The sequence below is a fragment of the Eschscholzia californica genome, unplaced genomic scaffold (assembly GCF_041429995.1).
Source record: "Eschscholzia californica isolate CP2 unplaced genomic scaffold, dmEscCali1.0.p SCAF_3, whole genome shotgun sequence".
In the NCBI taxonomy this organism is placed as follows: Eukaryota; Viridiplantae; Streptophyta; class Magnoliopsida; order Ranunculales; family Papaveraceae; genus Eschscholzia; species Eschscholzia californica.
This window is the reverse complement of record NW_028238420.1, coordinates 22,733,892-22,761,807: the sequence shown is the minus strand read 5'-3', so window position 1 is coordinate 22,761,807 and position 27,916 is coordinate 22,733,892. Positions and strand designations below refer to the sequence as shown.

At 38.7% G+C, this 27,916-nt stretch overlaps 1 protein-coding gene across 1 annotated transcript; it reads left to right on the top strand.

Annotated features, from left to right (window-relative positions):
• Window positions 1-6,259: 6,259 nt before the first annotated feature.
• LOC147549068 (uncharacterized) lies at window positions 6,260-9,344 on the top strand. Its single transcript, XM_086668212.1, has 3 exons — window positions 6,260-7,797; window positions 7,910-8,642; window positions 8,697-9,344. Exons 1-3 carry the CDS (start codon window positions 6,260-6,262, stop codon window positions 9,342-9,344), a joined length of 2,919 nt encoding a protein of 972 aa, XP_086524338.1.
• Window positions 9,345-27,916: the final 18,572 nt, after the last annotated feature.

Below are 27,916 nucleotides of genomic sequence, written 5' to 3'. Positions count from 1 at the left end.
CATTCTGTCCAGATTTTGTGTTGTTCAAACTCTCTCCTCGAACCCCTTCTCTAACTTTCGAATTACCTTCATTTAGGTCAGCACCCTTACCATTTGAATTCAACCTCAATTTGGGACACTTAGATTCATCATGTCCAAAAATTTTGCATTCTCCACATCTGTCCGGTTTCCACGAATACTCCACTGGCACCTTCACTTCATGCTCCAACAGTCCATCCTTTACTCGCAGCTCAACTACATCGGGTAAACATTGATCAACACTCACTTCCACACAAACACGTGCAAATGCCATCCTTTCTTTTGATTTCGTTCGGCTATCTTGTCGAAGAGGAGTTCCCACCACACTAGCAATGTAAGAGATCCCTTTCGGATTCCAACAAAGGAGAGGTATGTTCCTCAAACAAATCCATATCGGGATGGTCTTCATCTCTTGAAGTTCTTGTTCGACATTGGCTTTCCACGGTCTGACCAAGAAGATACGCCCCGATATAAAAATAGGCTCGTGTTCCAAAGCCCGTTGTCTATCTTCCATTGACGAAAATTTAATTACGTATGTCGAGTTTCCATGCACCGTAAGTTTAAATTCTCCCTTCGGTTTCCACTGTTTTGATAAGACATTATACACCAATCCATAACCCAATCTCTCTCCTACGAAACTACCAATAAGAACATCGTCATCAAATGATTTAACTTCTTGAGCAAAATCAGAAACATCAACGACAACTACTAATTTTCCATCCACTCTCTGGGGTCGAAAAAATTGCAATTCAGCTTGATTGTCTCCTGTTTGAGTTGTGAATCCCTTAAACCAGTTCGAAATTTTATAGGAACCACCCTGACCCTCAGAAGAAATGCCCAGAACAGTTTGCCCGAAGCCCGGCAACCTATTCCTTGCCGGAACCCTAATTTCTGTCGTAACCCTAGTCTCCTCTGCCGGAATTTTCTGTGATTCCGGCTGCTGTTGCTGTGTTAATGGAAGTGTTGTTTTCATCATACTACTCGGAGCTGGGTTACGAAGAGCACCCGGAAGCATGTTATTTCTAATCGAATCTACTAAAAATTTGTTGCCTAGACTAGCAGCTTTCCCAAGTGCCGTCCTACCTTCACCACCATGGACTGAACTCTTTTGAAGGTTACATTAACTCGTGGAACAGACCCCTCCTTTATAATTTTCGGTTTTGCTGTAGCTTTGAAACACAGACCAACAGAACCGAGATCATCTTTTGGTGATTCATTGATTGTGACCGGCTTTTGGTGTTGCAACACTATAGAAGTTTCGTCCATGTTTGCTGCAACCGAGTTACCCTCTATCATCTCATCTACTTCATCTTCACTTGGTATTCGGTTAGCAGCCAGCAAGAAACGACCTTCTCCTATCTCTCCTTCATCCCTTATGAGTTTGATCCACGCCTCCCAGTTTAGACTACATCAGTTTAAGATATGCTTTTAAAAACCAAACTGTGGAGAGGAGAGAGAAAATCCCGTGAGGAGAGAGAAAGTGACGTGAAAAGTGATTTTTTAGGGTTTTTCTAAGGTTTTGCTGATCGGAAAGGCTGCTGGTTGGATTATTATTATTATTGTTTAATCACATTAAATAATATATTTGTACTAACATTTCAAATATATATTTTTTGACTTTTGTAGACATCTGTGAATATTTGTGGACATTGATGGACATTTTGGTACACATTTATTATTTTAATATTATTATTATTTTTGTTTAATCGCTTGAAATAATATATTTGTATGAACATTTCAAAAATATATTTTTCGACTTTCGTAGACATCTGTAAATATTTGTGGACATTGCTGGAAATTTGGTGATCATTTATTATTTTAATATTATTGTTGTTTAATCAAATGAAATGATATATTTGTATGAACATTTCAAAAATCTATTTTTCGACTTTCGTAGACATCTGTAAATATTTGTGGACATTGATGGACATTTGGTGGTCATTTATTATTTTAATATTATTATTGTTGTTTAATCACATGATGGACTCCAAATGTCTCTTGTTTTTGTAAAGACATTTTGGACTCTAAATTTGTCCCAAATCCTTCACAAAATCCATCAAACTATGAAGTCTACCAAAGTCCGCGGACATTTTGTCTATAATTGAATGTTACAGGTGTTCGGGATTTGTAAATGTCAAGATTTGAATGCTTCAGACATTTTAGGATTTTCAAATGTCTATATTTGAATGCCTCAGACATTTCAGGATTCTCAAATGTCTGGATTTGAATGGCCCAAATATTTGAGAATCCTCAAATGTCTACAAATGTCTCAATCCACTCCCCCCCTGTTATGTCTTTTTTGACCTCCTACTTTGTAACCAACTTTCATTTTGGTCTCTTGTATTTCTGTAAGTACAAAATTGGTTCATTTTCATTAATACCGTTAGATAACTTTAATGTTAAATTTTTGTTTTCATAATTGTCCTTCTTATAAAAGTGTAAATTCAAAATTAGTCTCTAAATATAGGTTAATTTCAATCAACTAAGGGACCAAAATAGAATTCATTTAAAAAAAATTAAAAAAATTAAACACCTCATATCTCCCTCTATTTCCTCCATTTCCACCTCTCTCTTCCACATAGGGGTGAAAAAACGGTCTGGGAACCCGAGATCCGACCCAACCCGACCGGACTGTTAGTACTCGAAATTCGAATGAAACCCGAGCTGGGCATACCCGACCCGTTATTTCGGGCGGGCGTGGGCGAGACTCGGGCAAGACCCTCTACCCGAGTCCCGACCCATTATACCCGCCCGTTTATGAGTCCGCTACCCGACCACCCGACTAACTACCCGACCGCTCGCCCAATGTGACTATTACCCGTCCGCCCGTCTAAACCCATTAGTCAGGTTATATGATTCAACGACTGAGCATCACCAGCCGTTGGATCAAACTACCTTCTCAATAAATCCCCAAACCCTACTTTCATTCATTAGACAGCAGAAACAATCTATCATTCTGTTTGTAAATTAAGTTTTATTTTTGTTTCTTTGATTAATTTTCGTTTCTTTAATTAAGTATATGATAGAATGATGAATGATAGTCTAATTTATTGATATTTTTAATTATTATTTTTTTAATTCATATTATGTTTAATTGAAAAAACCTGTAATCCGTCCGACCGAGCCCGTTAGAGCCCGATCGGGTTCTCGGGTAAAAACGGGCCGCTGGTACAAAATAATGCAAATGTGTCTGGCCCGATCCACCCGCCCGATAGTCCGATCGGACACCAGACTTTAGAACCCGATCCGTCCGAACCCGTGCACAAAGAATCTCAGCCCGACCGAACCCGTCTGATTCCCACCCCTACTTCCACATCATCTCTCTCGCCAACCTCGTTATCTTCTCCGACGAAGGTTGCCGACTGGATGTTATTTTCATATATATTCATTTGGATTGGTATTCATCGTCTTTACACATGGAGCAGTTGCAGAAATCAAAATAACTTTTCAGCTACCATGGGTGTTCTTAATTCTTATATATTTGCATTCTCGGGGATTAGTAGAGAGCTTCATTAGCAGATAATCAGATTAAGGAACTCCAGTAGAGGAAATCCTAAATCTTTAAAGAGAACTTGCATCCAAACAAAATAATATGAAAACATACAAAATAAAAAAGGATCAGAAATTTGAAATATATAGATTTCCAGTCACTTTATTATTATGATGCAAGTAAAATTTGAGCAAACAAATGATTGAGATCTAAAGAGTTATTGATCAAAATATTCCACTCTTTTATGGAGGATAAATCAGTTTCTCAAATCTAAAATTTGAGCAACTAAAATACTAAAGTCTTTGATAGTCCTTGAATATAAAACTAAAATATCCAAATTGGTCAAATGACTCCATAAGTGCATAAATCAGTTTCTCAAAGTATGCATAAATCAGATCTAAACAGGGGTAAAGTTATTCAAAATCTCATGTTCAGGGCCCTAATGTTTTAGTTTGTGGCAGCACTCACAGTGGACCAAATTTGGTTTACAGAGAAGACCAGATCTCGTCAGATCTGGAAACAAGTGCTCCGAAGAAGGGGTCCTCCCCTTCGCCTTAGCTTTAGATAGAAATAGAAGAAAGAAAGAGAGAGAGACGAAAAAAAAAGTGAAAGGAGGAAGAAAGATAAAGAATAAATAAAAAAATAAAAAATTGAAGCTCGCGAAAAACTTTGAACGGTCAACAACCTTCCTCGAAAAGATGATGAGCTGGCGAGAGAGGTGATGAAATAGAGGATAGAGAGAGGAAGAGATGAGACTGTTTTTAAATGTTTTAAATTGATCCATTTTTTGGCCCCCAAGTTGGTTTTAAAAAAGTCACAATTTTGTACTGGCCGCGGCTTTAGGGAATAAAGAAAATTCTCCGGGGAATAAATTCTCGAGGGAATACAGATTTTTTTGAAAATTCTCTAGGGAATATATTTATATGGGGAATACAGAATACTTTTTTTGAAATTTCTCCTCCATCTCATCTGTTCTCTCTACCACTTCATCTTCTCGACACCTCATCATCTTCTCCGATGAAAGTCGCCGGCCGGCCAATTTTCCGATCGGGAGACCTTCAAACATAATTTTATTATTGTTTATTTTCTCTCTCCTATCTCTCTCTCTCTAAATTGTTTTTTCTTTTCTCTCTCTCTCTCTCCAGAATAGATCTAGAGAGAGAGAGAGAGAAAAGAAAAAAATTTAAAGAGAGAGAGAGAAAAAAAATTATTCTTTTTTCTTTTTTATGTTTGAAGGTCGCCGACCGGACAATTGGACGGTCGGCGACCTTCGTCGGAGAAGATGATGAGATGGCGTGAAGATGAGGTAGTAGAGAGAGGTGATGAGATGGAGGAGCCTTTTTTTATAGCATCTTCTAAAATTAGAAGCCCCTTAGCAATAAAAAGAAACATAAAAGTCAATCTTTTTTTATAGCATCTTCTCCAGCGAAAGTCGCCGGCCGGCCAATTTTCCGGTCGGCGTCACGAACAGACCTCTCTCTAGATCTGTTCTAGAGAGAGAGAAAAGAAAAAAAAATTAGATAGAGAGAGAGGAGAAAGATTTTTTTTTTTTTTATGTTTGAAGGTCGTCCGCCGGACAATTGCCCGGTCGGGGACCTTCGCCGGAGAAGATGATGAGATGGCGTGAAGATGACGTGGTAGAGAGAGGTGATGAGATGGAGGGCCTTTTTTAATAGCATCTTCTAAAATTAAAAGCCCCTTAATAAAAAGAAACATAAAAGTCAATCTTGTAGCATGCTACTAAATAGGGTTATCCCCCTAATGGCCCCCTACTTTGTGACCAGCTTCCCGCCTGGCCCCCCACTTTACGAGAAATACCCATATGGCTCCCTTCCGTTATAACACCGTCACTCTCTCTCCTCCATCATGTTTTCTCTCTCTGCCAAGTCACGCCACATCATCTGTTACGCCACCTCATCACCTTCTCCGGCAGAGGTCGCCGGCCGGCCGGCAACCTTCGAACTAAATTTATTTTTCTCTCTTCTTCTCTCTCTCTCTAAAACTACTCCGGCGAAGGTCTCCCTTCGCCGGAGTGGTCTGTTCTTGAGCCGGAGTAGTTTTAGAGAGAGAGAGAGAGAAGAAGAGTGAATTTTTTTTTTTTAGTTTGAAGGTCGCCGGCCGGCTGGCGACCTCTGCTGGAGAAGGTGATGAGGTGGCGTAACAGACGATGTGGCGTGACTTGGCAGAGAGAGAAAACATGATGGAGGAGAGTGTGTGACGGTGTTATAACGGAAGGGGGCCATATGGGTATTTCTCGTAAAGTGGGGTGTCAGGCGGGAAGCTGGTCACAAAGTAGGGGGCCATTAGGGAAATAACCCTACTAAATATACATTAAAGATCCAACAATAACACATGCAACTAAAATATACATTGAAGATCTTCATGGACTGGGTCCACTCGGTTGGCCGAGTGGAAGCGGATCGGCGGATTCTAATAACATATTTTTTTTATAACACATCTCAGAAGAATATGCGAGAGCCCATTCAACTATGTAATATTAATAGAAAGTGGAAAGGAATTCCTCTTTGTAGCAAGTCTCCTGGGTTTGACCTAAATAGAAGAGAGGAGAGAGAAACTCCCGGGCGGCGCGATTTTCTAGGGTTGCCTCTCTTTTTCCGGCGCAGCTATCTTCTCCAATTTTCTCGGCGGTTGTTAGGTTGGCCTTGTTTTCTGTGTAGGATCTTTGTTTGTTTAGTGGTTGTTTGATTCTCCGACAGGCTCTCTCTGCTGGTTTGTCTCCTTACGGAGAACATGCCGGCGGTGGGGGAGCCGCACCTTTTTCTTCCTGGTTCTGGCGAAGGAGATCCTGAGCCTTTGGGTGATGGAATTTCTACACAACAGAACATGAATGGGAAGGAGAAATCGGATGATGTGAGGTCTTCTTGGAAGACTGATTGGGCTTCCTTGTTTAGGGGAAGCAAGAAGGTTGCGAATAGGGTTCCTCTTGAATTTACTGAACCAATGATGGTTAATGGAGAACCAGTTGCAATGTTTTCAGTGTCTGAATTTGCTGATGAACTGAGAGATTGTGAAGATTTGCTTGTGGGATCCTTTGTGGGGCGTCGAATGCCGTTTGCTAATGTGTTTGCTGCACTTAAGAAAGCATGGAAACCTCAAGGTGAGTTCACCTTAACCATTCATGGCACTTCTGCTTTTATGATTAAGTTTACCCTTGAGGAGGATCGTCAAGCTGCTCTAGAGCATGAACCCCTATTCATTTTGAACCACCTGTTTGTGGTAAGACCTTGGTCTCCTTTCATTGAGGAGGAGATTCAAAATTTGGATTTTGTTCCTGCTTGGATTAGTCTTTGGGATGTCCCTTCTCTTTATTGGAATCCTAAAGGCATTGCTCGAATTGCTAGTCTCATTGGTAAGCCTCTTATGTTGGATGCCCCTAGTGAATCAAGAACTCGCATGGCATTTGCTCGAGTGTGTGTAGAAGTCAATAGACAATGTAAGTTTCCTACCACTGTTAACCTGGTTACTGATGAAGTGAAGATTAACTCTGTGCGAGTTGAGTATGCATGGAAACCAGCTATTTGCACTAGGTGTGGGGAGTTTGGCCATTTTTCTGGCCGCTGTCATCACTTCCCTACCCAAGATAGTGTCAAAAATCCTCCCCATAGACATCCCCAACAACCCAAACAGGGGGGTGAACCACCTGTTCGACGAAATGCCAAGGAGAATGTTCATCCTAATGTTGCTGCTATGCCTAGCTCCTCTACTGCTTCTCGAGCTAGGCCTTTGCAGAAATCAGCACCTCCATCCTTGCCTAAGGCAAAACCTTTTGGTCTATCTGGTCAGGGGTCTCGGTTCGCTGCTCTTCATGATGGAGCTTTTGAGAAGGAGCTTCATACTACTAATTCTCTGGCTGCTTCTAGTAGCCAACCAGTGGTGAATATGTGTGAGGCTTCCACCCTAGCTGATGATGATTGGACTCCTGTGGTCAAAAGAAAGAGTAAACATGCCTATGTGGGGGTTAAGGCTACTACTTGTTCTGAAGAGCTTGGTGCCCAGGCTTCCAAGAGAGTTTGTTTCTCTAATGAAGGGCAGAGAGAGGAGGTTGGGACACACTCCATGGAAGGTATTGAAGGTCCTGTTACCCTACCTGTTGTGCATACTACTGAGGGTTCTTGTCCTCTTGTGCCTAGGAACTCTAAAGCTGAGCAGAGTGATAGTGTAGCTAGAGTCATTGCATTGTTTGCTAATAGGGAGAAAGAAGTAGCTGCTGGTTCAGAGGGATCCCTTTTGGGTGTGCCAGTTAGGAAACCCATTTGCCCTTCCAATGGGTAGTTTAGGCTGCTGGAATGTGAGGAGCATGAATAGCCCCACAAGAATAAAAGAGGTTAAAGACCTCATGAGAGTAAATAAGTTGAGTATGTGTGGCTTTGTTGAAACTAGAGTTACCATTGCTAATAAAGAGCTTGTGCAGAGATCTCTTAACCCTTATTGGCTTTATTTGGATAACTATGATGCTAGTAGAGGTGGCAGAGTTTGGTTAGGTTGGGACCCTAACCAATGGACAGTAGATCACTTGTTTTCCTTTGACCAAATGATTGTTGTTCAGATTGTTTCCAAAGATAATAAATGTTTTAGGCTTGCTATAGTTTATGGCCATAATAGTGGTGAGCTCAGGAAGCAGCTTTGGAAGGACATTGTCAATCTTACTGAGAGACTTCAAGGTCCTTGGGCTTTTATGGGTGATTTTAACTCTATTCTCAATCCTGATGAAAAGCAAGGTGGGGATCTAGTTAGGCCTTGTCACTATAAGGATTTTTCTGATTATGTCCATGATTCTGCTCTCTTGGACTGTCCTTATAGTGGATGCTTCTTCACTTGGAATAATAGGCAAGAGGGACTTGCTAGTGTGTATTCTAAACTTGATAGAGTTCTCATTAATCTAGATTGGTTGCATCTTTTTCCTAACTCTAGTGCTCAGTTCCTCCTCCCTGGTCAGGTGGACCATTCTCCTGCTATCTTATCTGTTTTTGAGGTCCAATGTATTGGGAGGAAGCCTTTTAAATTTTTCAATTGCTGGTGTGATGAACCTGGATTTCTTGACATGATTGAGGAAGAATGGGACTGTGATGTGATGGGCACTCCTATGTATCAACTAGTGACTAAGCTTAAAAGGGTGAAGTCTAAACTGATTTAATGGAAAGCAGCTAATTTTTCTAACTTCTCCCAGCAAGTCAGTGATGCTAGGAAGGATTTGGATGATATTCAAGCTGTTCTTCATGAGCATCCTCAGGATGTAAGCTTGAGAAGGCTTGAGAAGGAAGCCTTGAGCAGCTATACCCATCTGGCTGAGGCTGAGGTCTCTATGCTCAAGCAAAAATCTAGGGTTCAATGGCTCACTGAGATGGATGGAAACACTAAATTCTTCCATAATACCATCAAGGAAAGGAGAGCCAGGAATAGTATCCATAAGCTTACTAATGGTGTAGAGGTTATCTTGGAGGACCAGAAGGAGGTTGTTGATGAATGTGTCAATCATTATAAAGCCTTCTTTGGTTTTGAGGAGGTTGATATTGGTGATGATGCTATCTTAAATTCTTTTGAGTTTTCTAATTCTATTTCTAGTGCTGATTTGCAGGTTCTGTTAGCTCCAGTCACTAGAAAGGAGGTGGTTTATGCTTTATCTACAATTGGATCTGATAAAGCCCCTGGCCCTGATGGCTTCTCTTCTCATTTCTTTAAAAAGTGCTGGAGAGTGGTTGGAGATGATTTCACTAGAGCTGTGATTAGTTTCTTCAAATCAGGAAAGCTGCTAGGAAAGGTGAATGCTACTTTGTTAACCTTGGTGCCTAAGGCCAAATGTTACTACTATGGGTGATTTCAGACCTATTGCTTGCTGCAATGTGGTGTGTAAGACCATTACCAAGATCCTTACTCTTAGGCTTAAAAGTGTGGTGGGCTCTATGGTGGGTGAGAATCAATCTGCTTTCATTTCAGGCAGGTCCATACAAGATAATATTATGCTTGCTCATGAGCTAGTGAGAGGATATGGAATGAAAGATGGCTCAGCCAGATGTACTGTGAAAATTGACTTGCAGAAGGCCTATGATACTGTGAGATGGTCTTCTCTGTTGAAGATTCTCAAGAAGTTTCAGTTACCTGACAAGTTTGTCCAGTGGATTGCAGCCTGTGTTACCACTTCTAAGTTTTCTGTAGTGGTGAATGGAGCAGTGAATGGGTTCTTTGAAGGTAACAGGGGTCTTAGGCAAGGTTGCCCTATCTCCCCTTATATTTTTGTTTTGGTTATGGAGGTTTTTGCTATGCTCCTTCAGAAAGAACAGATTGCTGGTGCTTTCCATTTGCATCCTAAGTGTGGCAGGCCTATCATTACTCACTTATGCTTTGCTAATGACCTCATGGTGTTTATGAAGGGGGACATGTCTTCTGCTATTGCTTTGAGAAGAGTTAATGGAAAGAAATCACCAAGAATGTTCACAATCCATATTCCCATGTATCTCCATTTTGATGTCCAATTTAAGCTCCAAGTATCTCAAGAATATTGCTCAAAACTCCAAATAATAGCTTATTAGAAGATAAAAGAAGAGAAATTTAGAAGAGAGATAGAAAAATAAGAGATTTTAGAGAAGAAGGTATGGAGAAATTAGAAGGTTAGAAGAAGAAATTAGAAGGAGAAAGTAAATCTAGAGAAAAGATGAAGGTGGTAGAGAAAAGAATGGTGGCTAGGGTTTTTAGTTGAGAAGAGGTAGAGAGAAAAGGAGCCTAAGAGAGGATAAGAGGGGAAAAGAAGGGTTAGGGTTTTACAACTACAAGAAGGAGGAAAGAGGGGCTAAGAAAAGAGAAGTTGGTTGGTCTTCTAAAAGTGTTTATATAGGATTAGGGTTGAGTTGGGGTTAAAATTGGTAAAAAGTGGAAAGTTGAGGGCTAAAAGGGTAAATAGAAGGGTTAAAAGGGATAAAACCCTAGTTGGGCTGGCGGCTAGGGTTTAATTTGGGAATTCGGATGCTGGGTTGTAGCGGGGTTTACGGTTTAAAGTTGCGGTTTAAACAGAGGCCGTCGGATGAAAGGTGTACGCGGATCTAAAGGGACAGGAGAGTGACACGCGTCCCGGGACTACCTTAATACGAAGCTTCGGGCAACACGGAAGTAGATAAATGACGGAACGTTCAGCAGCCGCACGATCTCAAAAACGCGGGAAGTTGCGGCTGCGATTAAAACGCGAGCAAGGGACTACCGAACTAAAATGAAACGCGGTACATTGGATCATGCTCGATGGCCACACTTCGCTGCTTAGCGCGATCACGGGATTAAGGTGCTCCGACCTCCGAACTACGACACGTGTCCCTAAGCATACCGCGGGCCAGAAACTTGCTCGACATTGTACCAAATGTTGACCTGACTTTGACCTTGGTTTATTCCTTCGTCCGGACTCCGATTTGACTTCCGTTTTCTCCTACGGACTCGTCTCGACCTCTACTTTTCAACCACGCACTGACCTTGGCCAAATTTCCAGAATGTCCTTGACTCCAAATGACCAAAATACCCTTTATGCATCTTTTTCTCATTTTTAACCGTTTTTCACACCTAACTCTGCAAAAGACACCTAATCAAGAAAACCAACCATTTTATTATAATAAAGACTCGAAACCGACTAACTTGGCTAAATTAAACGACTTAGATGGGACATTTTCATGACCCATCAAACATCCCCAAACTTAGATTTTGCTAGTCCTCGAGTAAAACAAAATAAAAGAAAAACCTAACTCACTTTCGGAGGAATCCCGGTTGCATTTAGCATATGCAACAAGCCGTTAAACCCCTAGGTTGCCCTAGTGGACGAGTTTTGTCTCGTGAGGGTTTCCAGAGAATGTACCCACAAAATTCAAAAACATTTCTAAAATACAATAGGGTCCAAAAGCACTCAAAGTCAACTAAGACGGACTAAAAATGTTTATCTCCTAGAAAATTTTAGCAAAGCTAATAGGAATCAGTCAAAGTTAACAACACTATACAGACGCAGACTAAATTTAATGCAGATTACTAAAAACGAAAATGACTCTTCAAGTCTTCGATAATCCTCTTTAAAGCCCATATTTAATCATTGCTTAGTTGGTCCAACTTCAGCAAAGTAACGTTTGGGAGGCTTGTCCAGCGCTGCTTGCTCTAGCTCTGATTATTCCAGCCCTGGCTGATCAAACACTGTTGCTCCTGCATTAGTTGGCATGAAGTTCCAAGCAACAACACAACCATCTAACCTAAGGGACGAGTATGCATCACGATCAAAAGGAAACCAATATCAAAAGTCTGGTCAAGTTAATGGAAGTGCTGTTCGTGCAAAGGGAACCAATGTGTCTGCTGCAAAAAACAAAGTCCTGGGTAATAACCCTTTTGTTGATGCAATACGTGATAACTTGTTTGCTGGAGTTCTTCGTAGTCCAAGGGAAGAATTCAGCAAGAACAACGTCCAAACTGCTAAGTTTAATAAATGCTTTGATCATTGTCTTTGTATTTTTGTGCTTTTGTGTGCTGTTGGGTATGCCTAATAGCCTAGTTGCTTGGTTTCTCTTTGAGCCTCATTATAGTTTGTTATAATGAGGGATACTTGTATTGTGGGTTTTAGTTTAATAAATGGGTCAGGGTCCCTTTAATCCCTGCTGATTCCTGCAAAAAAAACTGCGAAGTCAAGCTCGCCGGAGATGGTGAGATAACCCGGAAAAGAAATTAGGGTTTCGGCAGGTGAAAGGGGAGTGACTGGACACGGCCAAACAGTACATGGGTCCCCATTGGTGGGTGCTCCTAAACTAGGTAACTGGACAACACTCTTCCACTCGCAACAAGAAGAAGATCCGGATGCATTAACCTATATTCCACCAAGAGAAAGGGAGGGTGGTGTAGTAGCCGAATTTGATGTTTCAGACTTTGCAACGGAAATCAAATCGTTTGAGGACGTGATCATAGGGAGCTTTATTGGTGAGAGATTAGCATATGGCCTGGTTTATAGTGTGCTCTCGAACAAGTGGACCCCGAAAGGAGATATGAAGATCACGGTACATGGAACCTCAGCCTACGTAATCAAGTTTTCTTCTTCCGATGATAGACGACGAGCGCTTGAACACAAGCCTATCTTTATTGCTGGTCGACTTTTTGTAGTAAGACCTTGGCACCTAAACGTGGAACAAGAGTTACGAGAGATGAAATCAATGCCAATCTGGGTTAACTTGATAAACATACCTCTCATTCTTTGGGATTCTAAAGGTATTTTTCGAATAGCTAGTGGGTTGGGTGTGCCTTTAAGGCAGGATAGCCGTACGAAATCGAAAGAGCGAATGGCGTTTGCACGAGTATGCGTGGAAGTTAGTGTTGAAAAAGGAATTACTGGATGAGATAGATATTGAAGTTAAGGATGGTACGTCAGAATACAAGGCAAAGGTACAGGTGGAGTACTCGTGGAAACCGGCTAAGTGTGGGGTGTGCAAAGTGTTTAGGCACGAGGGGTCCATTTGCCCTAAACAATCAAAACCTACTGCCCCTATAGGAATTGAACCAGTCCGTGTTATGCGACCAAATAACACCCACTTAGCTAATAACCCTCAACCACTCAGATCAGGCCAGCGAAACTCGGTGATGACTAAGCCGGGCAGCAACAACACCGGGAAGCAAACCAATAACCAACCTGATCGGAGAAATGGTATGGGAAAAAAGAGACCAGCCACAGTTAGTGGTCGAGATCAAAATCAGCACAACCGACATGGGAATCAAGAGAAGGACGAGGGGTGGTCAATGGTGATTTTGAAAACTTATAAGTTCAGTGTAGGAGCTGGACAACCCGATAAGCCCGATCAATCGCGTCGAAAAATGGCAAGGATGAACGTTCCTGTCCATGGTCGAGAAAGGCAACATACTCCCGTTTCAGGTAACTCTTTTTCGTTTCTCTCACAACCAGATGGTTCAGACTCTTTAAACCCTATTCAGGAGTCTGAAGATGAAGTGCCAGGGAGTGGTACAAATCATATTCGGGAGTCAGCAAACGAACCATCAATATTAATTAGTATTTGACCTGGCGATGGGCCTTGACATTTACACATTTTGGGTGTTTTTATGGAAACCGGTACAGTAATGTTCCAATTATTGAGAATCTGCTGGCCCCCACCTGCCGCACTAGGCCTCTTCTTCCATGATGTTGTCTTTACTTTGACCTCACTACTAATCACCTGAAGAAGTATCTGCCATGTGCATGTTGCACCCCGGAAAATACGACGATTTCTCTCTGTCCAAATATGGAAGAAGTATGCATTAAAAATCAGGCTCCACAGTCGATCAAGAATGGAATTTCCATGGAACGTAGTGATACACCAATTCAATTCTTCAGCCTAAATACCCGTATGATGTCTTCGTATGCCCAATAACAATAACAACTCAGTCCAAACAGAGAGTGAGAAAGCGCAGCCAAAAAAAGATGTTCATCTGTTTCTATTTCATTATGACATAGAGGGCATATAGAATCCACTTCTAAACCCCACTCCCTCAATTTTGCTTTTGTTTTTAGGCCCGTCTTTAGTGCAATCCAGGTAGTGAAGGAGTGTTTTGGGACCCCTTCATTGCACCAAACCAGATTTGACCATTGTACGTTGCTACCCTTGCGCCGAATGGAGTTGTATGTGTCTTTGATTGTATACTCCCCTGAATCAGTGACTTTCCAGACAATAGTATCCTTCGTCAGACCACCCACTACTACCTACTGTATTGTGTCGAAAATATCCCCGAGAGCATGGCGAACCTGGTCCGACAAAACCTAGCTACCATCCATTATGTATTCCGGCACTAGAGAGTCTTCTCTTATGTTTGTATCAAAACAACGATAGTGGTTGTAACTCGCAGCTAATGAACCTGTAGGAAGCCATATATCCCGCCAAAAATAGGTCTTACTACCATCATGAATAAGATATGTGACCAAATTTTGAGCTAACACCCTGCTGCCCAGAACCCTCCTCCAACACCACGAGCAGCTAGTCGGAATTTTCATAGTCCAGAAGTTCTGTCCTCTTATCAGATACCGCTTCACCCATCGGATCTAGAGAGTGTTCTTCTCACTAATAATATCCCATATATGCCTAAGATTCAATGCCTGCGTCATCGTTGATATATCTCGTAAACCCAGCCCACCTTCACTTTTCGGTAAGCAGACATCAAGCCAATTCACCGCTGGTCTGTTACTTCCTTCAAGCCCTTTCCAAAGAAATCTGTTGAAGATACTATCGATTTCTTTATAAACTCTCTTTGGAAGAACAAACACCGATGCCCAGAAAACCAACATACTGCCCAGAACCGTCTTAATAAGAACAAGACGCCCTGCATAAGAGAGATAACGGACCTTCCAAGATTGGACTCGGGTTTGTACCTGATTTATAAGTGGGATACAATCTTTATACGCCAATCGGGAAGCTAGGAGAGGGACACCAAGATACCTGATTGGTAGAACACCCAATTGGAAACCGAGGACAGTCCGGACTGCCTCCTTCCGATCCTCGGTCATACCAGCACAGAAAATGGAGCTTTTGCTAATATTCACAGCCAAGGCTGTACCCTTATAGAGCTTACTAACCACTGATTGTAGTGCATTTGTTGATCCGACATCGCCTCTCATAAAGACCATAAGGTCATATGCAAAGCACAAATGAGTAACAACTGGGTCTTTGCAACGAGGGTGCAATCTAAAATTGCCTTGCTGGTGTTCCTGTTGAAGTAAAACCGAAAAAACCTCCATAACCATAACAAATAAGTAAGGAGAAAGCGGGCAGCCTTGCCGTAAGCCCTTCTTCCCCTCGAAGTAACCATGGGAGCCTCCATTTACCATAACTGAGAATCGTGGGGTAGTAATACATTATCTTATCCAACCAACAAATCTGTTCGGGAGCCCAAATTTCTGTAAAATTTTGAGTAAATATGTCCATCGAACTGTATCGTAAGCTTTCCGAAGGTTTATCTTCACCGTGCATCGGTCAAGTCCCCGAGCCTTACCATAATCATGAACTAATTCATGCGCCAACATAATATTATCTTGGATTAACCTGCCTCAGATAAACGCCGATTGGTTTTCGCTCACTAGTGTGGCTACATACTGTTTCGATCTGTTCGCAAGTATCTTGGTGATACATTTGTAAATGACGTTACAACACGATATAGGCCTGAAATCACTCAGAGAAGAAGGATTAGACACTTTAGGAACCAATGAAATAAGAGTTGAGTTTACCTTCCTAAGAAGCCGCCCGGAGCGGAAGAAACATTGAATTGCTCGAGTAAAATCATCTCCTACTACTTTCCATAAAGACTTAAAGAACAAGGACGAGAAACCATCTGCCCCAGGTGCTTTTTCAGAACCTATGGTGGAAAGTGTCTCAAGAATTTCATCTCGTGTCACCACCCTTTCGAGTATACTTGCTGAATCCGGGTTAATAGTATGCTCAAACTCAAACCCTGCTAGTATAACGTCTTCTTCTTCATCCGGGGAGTCAGTACCAAGAAGAGCTATATAATAGTCCACAAACAACATTGGAATAACATCAGGGTCTGCTACCTGTGAACCATCATCATTTTGTAGCTTTGAGATGTTGTTTCGGGCCCTTCTCTCCTTTACTGAACTATGGAAAAACTTTGTATTCTGATCGTCTAAGGTCAGCCATTTAACTCTGGACTGCTGCCTCTTCATGGAGCTCTCAACCGTCATCTTCACCACATACTCATGAACCAATCTCCTCTCGGTTCTACGTAATTCTGGATTCATTGGGTCACCAAATAACTCCTCCTGACATTCATGCATACGGTTCCTAGCTTCATCTACTTGACCTGCCATGTTTGCAAACCGTGCTCCCTTCCATTGTATTATTCTGTTTTTGACTGCCTTCAGTTTTGAAGTTAGTTGGAACATCGGGTTACCTTGTACTCTCATCAACCAAGCCTGCTTGACCATATCAATAAACCCCGGTTCCTCCAACCAACAATCGAAGAACTTAAAAGGACGTTTTCCGGATTGTTTTATCATCTCAAGGGACACTACCATGGGTGAGTGATCGGACCAACCAGGTGGGAGAAATTCCGTTTTCAAACCCGTAAATAAGTCAAGGAGTTCAATATTCATTAGGCATCTGTCCAGCTTTGATATAATATTTTGTTCCCCCTCCCGGGAGTTAGTCCAGGTGTATCTACAACCGGTGTATGGACAGTCCAACAAATGAGTATTTTGAGTACATTGAAGGAAATCAGTGTAATGTATCGGACGAACATCATCACCTCCTATTTTGTCATCAGCATGTAGAATCGAGTTATAATCTCCCAATAGTAACCAAGGTAGCTCATGTTCAGCAACAAGCCTCTCAATCACTTCCCATAAGATAGTACGACCTGCAGAAAAAGTATGACCATACACAATAGCAAGCATAAAAGGTTTCCCGATCCATTCCACTCGGACCGCAACTAATTGGGTTGAACTGTATACCAGCTGAACAGATAAAATATTTGGATCCCACATAAGCCATATTCGACCTACATCTCCATCAACATGATTGTCCAAATAGGACCAAAACGGATTAATACTCTTCTGGATCTTTTCCCTATTCCGATATAGTACCTTTGTTTCCACAATACCGCACAAACTGAGTTTTTGAATACGAATCATATCTCTTACCTCCATGATTTTCCTATCGTCATTAAGACCTCGAACGTTCCAGCAACCCACACTAAGTCACTAACCATTTAAAATCTTGTTTGCTTTCGGCTTTTTGTTTTCTTCTCATCGGTGAGCCGAGCACAAAGAAATTTTGATTCTTTTGCACCACCCCTTCTTGTCCCACTAGATACCCATGGAGTGTTTCCAGCTGACCCATTAAGCTCGGTTGCTGGATCATATTCTTCCCCAGATTCACTGTCGCTTGGAGAAACACCAATGCGACATGTAACATCATTTTGCACACTTGGCTTTTCTACATAAGAGCATCTCCAATGGGACACTCTAACAAACACTCTAAAAGTCCTAGTTGTCAAGGGCCAATAGATATTCTCTTTCCTAAATGTCAATATAGAGACACTCTAATTTTTGTTGGTCTCCAATGGAGATCTCTAAAGTGAGTCTATTTAATACACGTGTCCTTCTTCAATTCAATAGATAAAAAGTAGTTGAAAAGCAAGATTTTTTATTGGTTGAAATTTAAAAGTAACACTTAGAGAGTCTCAAGTAGACACTCTCATTTTAGAGTTTCTCTCTCTAGACACTCTATAATAAATGTGTCCACCTCATATTAGAGTGTCTAATAAAGTGTTCCATTGGAGATGATTTTTGAACAAAAACTCCAAAAAGTCTATGTGGCACTCTAAGTGTTAGAGATTGAGTGTCCCATTGGAGATGCTCTAAGCCGCCACCTTTGACAGCACCTCCTCATCACCTCTGTCTTCATTAGAATTATTCACACACTCAGGTTTTGAGCAGTTGCGGTCCACTACTTTTTTTTTTGTTAAAAGGTCCACTACCTTCCTTATTGAAAAGTATGTCCACCAAGATCAAGAATAGGTTGAGGCGAGATAGAGAGAGAAGCATTATTCTCAATCAAGAAAAAATCAAGATTTGTTTTCATGGAGAGAGATAGAGAGAGAGGGAGGCATTACTCCCAATCGAGAAACAGTTACACTCCGCCATGGAGATCATCAGAGATGTTTGTGAGAACTGTTTCTCTCTCTCTCTCTCTCTCTCTCTATCTCTTTGTCTCTCTTCTTATTCGCGAACCTAGTGGGAATGAAAGATCAAGAATGATAATCTTTATCAGAAGATGACGGTGACCCTAATGTATTGATTCCTCTCTCTCTCTCCCTCTCTCGGTAGTGCACCATCGTGATCTATGGATCTAGGCATTGGGAAACCCTAACTTTCTTCAAGCAAAGGTATTTACTACTTGATCAACTCTTTTGTTCGCAATATTTTATGATACCCGAAACCCTAAATTTTACGGTTCAAACAAACGACTCCCAATCTTCAAGTCTAGATGACGAGACTTTGAGGAACTCTGATTTCACTTTCTTCGTACTCGATCCAACGATCTTAATCTTGTACATCAGTGTGAGGGAATCGACCCAGTATTGAACTTGATAGCCAGATGGGTTATTTGTTGGTGTATATTGCTGGTAATTTTTCTTCCCTTTCCTCCTAGACATCAAGTTCTTTTAGTCAATCTTAAAAATAACCCATGAGGGAGGAAAGTGCTTGTGCCTTACAATTTCTCTTGCAATATTGGCATTAAACATAAACCCTAAATCTGTTTAAGAAATAAGGTTGGCTATGGTCATATTCGAAACAACAAATAACAAATGATAACACTTTACATTGTGGGTCAAACTTCTCTTATGATGGAGCAAGTGTATATCTTTCAAGAACTCCTAGTTCTCAATACGATAACTTTTACAAAAATATGCTTTATACCCACCAAAACTAAATTCAAAGAGAGAGGAAAAAACTGTTGCCGGAAACTGAAAAGGCGGGAACGGACAACATTGTTCTATATTTACTTATTTTTGAGTATTATAATACTCCATTCTAGTTTCTTATTTTTATAAATAGCTTCCTACATCATGGTACTTATATTTTGGAGATAAAGGTCGGTATCGATTTAATTACAAAGACTCGCTAGCAGTTGGTTTACTTTTGTTGAATATTTATACTACGATGTGTGAAGATGTTTATCTTAGTTTTGCTCTTTTATCATTTTCTTTAACAAGTTTACAAAAGTTTTAAGTCTCTGCTTATGTTGCCGTACAATGTATACAACCATGATACATGTTTTTTTTTTTTGGAATACGATCTATAGTGCTATGGACGTTGATATAACAGTTGGGATAAATGATGGCAGTGGGGAATGTGACACTGATCTATAGTGCTGTGGACATTGATATAACAGTTGGGGTAAATGATGGCAGTGGGGAATGTGACATTGATTTGGTGTGTTGTATGCAGAGACTTCCATATTTGTTAAACTTATCTTAGATTTTTTTCTCTTTTCTTTTGACATCACAAGTTTCTACAAACAATTGTGGGTTTCACTGAGGTTTGGCAGTTAGCTTATCCGGTTTACATGTGATGTTCGAAGATGCTTATTTTATTTTCAAAAATATTTTATAAATGTTTTCTAGTTTTTGGAAGTATCTCCATACGTCAAGGTATCATACCTATTATGTGGGTTCATTCGAGAAGGATTTGAGACAGACTATCAAAGTAATGGCTGGCAGTTGGTTTACTTTTACACCTACGGCGTATGGAGATGCTTATTTTATCTTATTCTCCTTTTTCAATTTTATGATTATCTTATTTTTGCTCTTTTATCATTTTCTTTTACAAGTTTACAAAAGTTTTTAGTGTAAGTCTCTGCATATGTTGCCGTACAGTGTATACAACCATGATACATGGTTTTTTGGGAATACGATCTATAGTGTCGTGGACGTTGATATAACAGTTGGGATAAATGATGGCAGTGGGGAATGTGACACTGATTTTGCGTGTTGTATGCAGAGACTTACCTATTTCTTAAACTTATCTTAGATTTTTCTCTTTTCTTTTGACATCACAACTTTCTACAAACAATTCTGGGTTTCACTTGAGGTTTGGCAGTTGGCTTATTCGGTTTACATGTGATGGTCAAAGATTCTTATTTAAATACCAAATTACGTGGGTTCATTCGAGAAGGAGTTGGGACAGACTATCAAAGTAATGGCTGGCAGTTGGTTTGCTTTTACACGTAATGGCGTATGGAGATACTTATTTTATCTTATTCTCGTTTTTCAATTTTATGATATTTTAAATATTAAGTGTAACTCTACATTAGTCACAGTACAGTGTTACAACCATGATACCTGAAAAAAAAATTTGGAATATATTTGGTAATGCTGGTGATCACTGATATAATAGTAGGGATGGTTGTGAGGATAATGGCACTGATTTTGTATTGTGTGCGGAGACGTACTTAATATTTATTTTCTTTTCTTTTGTGATTTGAGTAAGTTCCTTTGAGCATCACATTTTTTACTTACCAACTATCCGAGATTAAGGTTGGCATTGGTTTATTGCAAATAATGATTGGCAGTTGGTTTACATTTTTGGTGATAGTTTTGTAATTTCTGTAAGTATCTCCATATGTTAAGGTATGATACCAAATAATGTCGGTTCATTCAGGATGGATTTGGAATGTTGACTCTAAATAAGATACAAGTAATGGTTGGCAGTTGACTTTTGTGGCTATATTTTCACACCTATTGCGTATGGAGATGCTTATTCTATTTCTGTTTTTCTTTTCCTACGTTAATGATATTTCAAACGTCTAGTGTAAGTCTCGTAAATCATTTACGGTGCAGAGGGAGTTACATGTCCGACTAAGTTCAGAACTTTGTTTAAGCTCAGTATGTGGGCTTCAAGACTGTGGAACATTGTCTCTTTATACCTGAGCTTATGTTTGATTAGTCAAATTTCAGAACTTCTTACAAACGCAATATCATACCCATTTCATTTTGTAGCATTACAGCTTATCCGGGACTACAATGGCATAGTTGCGAGCTATTGAAGGAATTGATTCACAACCTCAAATTGAGGTAAAAGCTGAAGAGCATTTATGATAACTTGTTTCTTTTTTTGGTTAAAATTTGTTGCAGGAGTTAACTTAATAGATTGTGTTATGTATGGGACAAAGGATAAGATCTCTAACACATTAATCTCAAAATAGGGTCGTCAATTTCAGTTCACATTTCTGAAGAATAAGATAATTAGGCAACATTAGCAACTAAATAGAACTGTGTGGCATTTCGAAATCTTAATCCATTGTAAGATGACGAAACATGACTATTTTGGGTCTAGATGACCCACTTCGATGGGTGGACAGGGGTTTACTAAGAAACCCACCAATTAAGATATATGCATCATGTCTGAACGATGTAGACTAAATTACGATTCAGACACTTCTTATTTTGTGTGTATGCATGATCATGAATTTTCTGCCTAGAGTATAACTAATTCTGTTTGTTTATGAGTTATTTTGATGAACTAACACTATTACTTTGATTTGAAGTTTAAACAACTGAAACACAGTTGCTATTAGCCTGGTTTTTAGAATTATTATTCAGAGTTTGTTCTCTAAAATAATGTAAAATGACCCTTGACGATAGACATGTCTTCATAGTAGTTATGTATTAAGTTTCATATGATTGCCTGTATACATATCTAGTGTTCTTGTGTGTGTGTGGCCGTAGTGAGTCACAATTTAATATTTTGGTGAATGTTGAGTAGTAGGTTGAATTAGTATTTTGGACTGGTTAATATACAACATTAGTTTTGGATGGTTTTGCATATAAAATTACTTTTTCATTGTACGAATGGTTTTCCATTATATGGGTTTTCTCTGTGCGAGTGCATAGAAAAAACATTATTTATGAAATTAGTACTCTTGAGAATTACGCATGAAATCAGTCTTTTTGTGTGAATTATATTCGTTTATTTGGATTTGTATTTTGGTTGTTTGTACTAATGTCTACCAATGTAGCACATGGTGTTTGTGTGCGTTGTATGTGTTTCAATAGTATTTTTGCGTACATAGTACAATTACCATGTGCTGAGGTAGCATTTTTGTGCCTTTTGTGTTTTTGTTATCACTATTAGATGAGTGGTTAATAGAAAATTAGTATCTGAGTGTGTTCAATATTGTGTTTTTAGTAATTTAGGATGCCGTTATTTTTATATTTGCATGCTTCTCAAGATTTTGGTGTATTCTATAATTTACAGTTAGTATTTTGGTGTACCATTTGTTTAGAATTTGGTGTACTGCCAAATTTTATATTCGTATGCTTCGTAGTGTTCTGTTTTCAATATATTGTATTTTAGAATTTAGAATTAGTCTTTCTTCTGAATGAGCATTTTTGTACCTTTTAATTGGTGTGAATCCAGCAATGAATCCATGGATTTATAGATGTTGGGTAAAAGATCATTGCCCTTTTGTTAAACCCCTGTTGTTTTGTGGACGCGCATCAGCACATGAACTATCGTAGGACTGTAAGCTAGAACTGATAACACAACGAAGTTTGTAACAGACAAACGTTTATCATATTGGTAGTGAATATTCCTTGTGTATTTTGACTTAGTATTACGATGTTCCTTTGGATGAATTGTTAGTACAAAATTTGTGGGAATTTAAATTTGTGCATGTTAGTATTTTAGTGTTGCGAAATTTATTTTTGTTTGCTTTTTACAATTTGGTGTAATTTGTATTTTAGAGATTAAGGAGTCTATTTTACTCTTACATTGGGTGCTGACATTTTATACTTGTTTGTTCCTTAATATATACTGTTTGTTTAGTCTACGTATAAAATAAGTTTCTTATTCTTGTTGCTATGTTTTTGTATTGGCTACAATGTAATCATTTTACTAATCAAGTAACTCGATAGATTCCTATAATTAATTTAGTGTTTTTATGTAATCATTTTATTGATTAACTAACTTGATAGATTCCTTCAATTAATTTAGTGGTGTTTCATCGTGTGAGTATATATGGAAACCATAACATTATGTATTAAATTAATATTTTTGTGTATTTGTATTTTATAGTTAGTATTTTCTCTGAATTATATTTGTTTATTTGGATGGTTATTATTTGCATGTTTAAACAATCTAGACTAAATTAGTATTAATGAGCCACCTCTTATTATTTGTTTATGCATACATTCTTCTTAGAATATAGCTAATTGTGTTTGTTTGAGTACGTTTATATGATAGTGACGAACTAACACTATACTATGACTTGAAGCATAACGAGTGAAACAAAGTTGCTATTAGTCTGCTCTTAAGATTTTCTATGTTTGCGTGAATTGCAGTTGAAGAAAAGATTGTGTGTTTATTTGTATATTTGGTATGGCTGCCATGGTCTGTACTTCTAGAATGTATTAGCATTAGTGGTAATATTTTCGTATTTGAATAATCTTTTGTATGATTGCCTGAATATTGACCAGAACTAGTGTCTGATGTTTGTTTTTTCTCTGAGTCAGGTTTGAAATCTGACCCTACATAGGAATTGACTCACAATGCCTAACTCGTCTGAATCACTGACGTTGGGCTTATTTCTGATTCATTTGAGTCAGACATCAGTTAAGTCTGAACCTGGAGTATGTTGCCAAAACAGCATGAACACCAGAACTTCTGTAGTATAACTTAGTAGTTGTGTGTAATGTTTTATATGATTGCATGTATACATATATAGTGTTTTTGTGAGTGATGGTAGTGAGTCACAAATTAGTATTTTGGTGACTATTGAGTAGTAGGTCGAACTAATATTTTGGACTGGTTAGTATACAACATGAATTTTTGGGATGGTTTTGCATATAAAATTGTTTTTTTGTATTATGAAGGGGGTTTCATTGTGTTACTGCAGAGGGAAACCACAATATATGTAATTGTACACTTGAGAATTATGCGTTAAATTAGTATTTTGGTATTTTTACATATAATAATTAGTCTCATGTGAATTATATTCGTTTATTTTGGATGTGTATTTTTGGCTGTTTGTAATATAAACAACCAATGTAGTATTTTGGTGTTTGTGTGAGTAGTATGTGTCGAAATAGTATTTTTGGTGTTTGTGTGAGTAGTATATGTCGAAATAGTATTTTTGGTGTTTGTGTGAGTAGTATATGTCGAAATAATATATTTGTACATTTGTATGCTGCATAGTATCTTGGTGAAAACTTATTTTGTATTTATTGTGTGCTACCATTTCTATATTTTTGTATGCTTCTTGATGTTTTGTTTTCAGCGTATTGTATCTTTGTTGTATATGTTGTCCATGGATCTTCAGGGGAGAAATGTAATGGATCCATGGATCAACGAGTGTAAGGTTGGAATCCATAACAGAGCAATGTTGTTCGTAATAGAGGATACTAATTGGATTGGTAGGAAATACTGTTTTGGTGTATTTTGAATTAGTATTATGATGTGCGTTCAAATGTGTTGTTAACACAAATTAGTATTTGAGGGTGTTAAAAATTGTGCATGTTAGTATAGTACTTCTGTGCAGCCAGTGTTGCCAATTTTATTTGTATGTATGTGTTTTTTTTTTACAATTCGGTGTATTTTGTATTTTAGAGAGAGTATTATGGTGTATTTTGCATTCTGTAATTGTGTGCTGACAACTTTATACTTATATGCTACTTAGTATTTTAATTTCTGCATCTTTTAATTGGGTGGGTATTTTGATCCATTTTCTGAATTAGAATTTCGGTGTTCTTTTAAATTTTATGCAAAATTAGTCTTCAGGTGACGTTCGTAACAATGTGGTTGGTAAGTAGTATATACTGTTTGTTTAGTCTACTTTACAATTAAGTTTTCTATTGTGGTTGGCTTCATTTTGGTATTGGGTTCAGTATTTTAATTCTGCATCTTTTATTATTGAATGGGTATTTTGATTGACGTTTGCGGTTTGCTTGAGCATATACAAAATTAATGTTTTGGTGTTCATTTTGTATTTGAGTGATTGATGAGTACCTCATGCAAAATTAGTCTTCAGCGACGTTCGTAATAATGTGGTTGAGTTTATATATTGTTTGTTTAGTCTCCTTGTACAATTAAGTTTCGTATTGTGTTTGGCTTCATTTTTTTTATTAAAATCAAAATTACATTCATAAGTGAATTGATCCACATCATTACATGGTATTCGATTGTTAATTCCTCTGAGAACTACATGAGAGTTACATAAGTAAAGTTCTACGCAGAACTTTCGAACGTAAAGTGGTTCGGCATTTTTGTGTTGGCTTTAGTGTCATCGTTTTATAGATTAAGAATTTAACTTTAGAGATTCCTCTAATTAAGTTTAGTTGTGTTCCATAGTGAATATATTGAAACCATAAAATTATTTGGACATGCATTGAGTTAGCGTTTTTGTGTATTTTATATTTTATCTTTGTGTGAATTATATGTTTATTTGGGTGGATATTTTTGTTGTTGGTAGTTTTTTTAGTAGTATGTTACTATGCATTTGAAATACTACTTTTTTATGTTGTACAAACAACACCTATAGAGTAAGTATTTCTATATTCCTATTGCATTTTTGTTATGGAATGTTACATAAATTAGAAATCAGATGTGTTCCTGTTGTATTTTTTTGTGTGCTCCCACGTTGTTATCATCTTAAGTAAGATAATAGATGCGCCTAAAAATTGAAATGTGTAAGGTGTATTTTGTATTTTAGGGTTACAATGTCTTTTGTATTTGAAAGAGAGAAGTTTCATAAGAAGGAGACGCCCTTTGATGCCCTTCGATCAAGCTAGTAATGTGCTCAGTTTGTCGTTCGATAGGACCAATAGCGACGTAGAAAATAAAGTCCGATCATTTAGAGATCGTAATGTTTTGCTAGAAACCAACTATGATTGGGGATTACTCAAGTGATTCGCGATTAATTACAACCGGATCTTACAACGGGTTACACCGAAGAGTATCAATTTGATCGGAAGATGTGAATTGAGGGATATGGCACATAAAGTATGGTTCAAATTCATAAATATGACCGAGTGTCTGGACGAAAAGGAACGGTTGGTCATAAGGCCCGACCAATGGGTGGCCCGGGACATGGGATTGCCGGTTAGGCCCATCAAGGGCAGATCCAACCGACCATACTATTTGATGTCTTAGATGAGATAAACATCTCATCCGGGAGACCAACTCTGAGTTAGATCTAAAAACCTCATTTAGTGGTCCATATTGAATCCTAATATGAATGAGATTCAGACTTCAGGAGTTCTAAATAAGGACTCTATTAGAACAGAAACATGTGTGGATTCCTTTCTAGAGGATTTCCATCTCCCCACATTACAGAGACAAAGAGAAAAAAAGGGAGAGAAATATGTCATGCTATCTATACAGTTTAAGGAAGAATCAGTTCTTCATCTAACTGTTTATTAGAGCTCTAGCTAACTCAAAAGACGAGAGATTAAGTCGATTGGGCGAGTGTCTTAAGTAGAGGAGCTACAATTGAAGCTCTAAATCTTCCGAATAAAAGCAGTCAATTCAGTCCGTGGGAAATAAGGACTTTATTAGAACAGAAACATGTGTGGATTCCTTTCTAGAGGATTTCTATCTCTGCCACATTATAGAGAGAGAAAAAAAAGGAGAGAAATATGTCATGCTATCTATATAGTCTAGAGGAAGAATCAGTTCTTCATCTAACTGTTTATTAGAGCTCTAGCTAACTCAAAAGACGAGAGATTAAGTCGATTGCGCGAGTGTCTCAACTAGAGGAGCTACAATTGAAGTTCGTAGGAAAGCAACTTATGTATAATCCTATCCTTAACTAGTTCATTATTATTTTATGCATGAGATTCTGGAAATGAGTGTCAGACGTCTAAAATTCCGCTTAGAACATTGGGAGACTCCATGACACAACAGTCGTGTCAGAATCTCTTGCACGAGCTAATTTTGGCTAGTCGGACTAACTTCAGACTTGTGTAGTAAGATAAATGAGTCCGAAAAGAGTTTCAAACATCAATTTGATTTACCGGAAATAGTCTTTTCACTATCGAGTATTGAACTGTTGATTGATGAAAACAACTCAACCAAATGGAAACGAAAAAGTACATAAACCACCATGCAAAAACCACGCGAAAGAAATACCTAGTAGTTGAAGGACCTCAAAAAAATTGCCTCGGGAACTCTCGTTCTGTTGGTTCTGCATGTGAAAACTTTAAGCCCCCAGAGACGCCCAGTTTCTGATACTATATTCATCAAAAAAAGAATAACATTTAAAAATAAATAAAGAGTACTGCTGATATCAACAAATGATGCTGCTTTAGACCTCATTTGTTGAGATAATTGACTCTTAATTCAGATTTGTCTTATGTCTGACTCAAATACACTTATAATAAACTCGATTAAGCCGTTCAGGCGAGTTAAATCTTAATTAAGAAAACAAATAAACAATATCAGACTCATATTATTTAACTAGACTTTACAAACTTGATCTATAGCATAACACCCTGTCTTAGAAACAAAATGACCATTTAGATTTCTTTGGCTCCTAGACTGGCTAAATGGAGAAAGTTGGGGTGATCTAGGTCGGGGTCATGCTAAGGAATTATGTCCCATGTGAAACTAGTAGACCCCTGTGGTGCTCAAATAAAGATCATTGTGACTAGTATTAAAATATTTGTTACATCAATTAGTATTATAGCTTACAAAGGCTCTCTTAGTCTCTAATGATGATGGATGAGGTGAAACGAAGGTTTCATATATAGAACACCTAAGGAAAGATCTTACGGAAATAGACATTTGTCTTGAATCATGATCTCCAGTAGCTTATTTCCCCGTCTCTTGCAAGATTGTAATCAACTTCTTTCTTAAACTCTACATGTTCTGGATGATCCTCTTGCTCAACT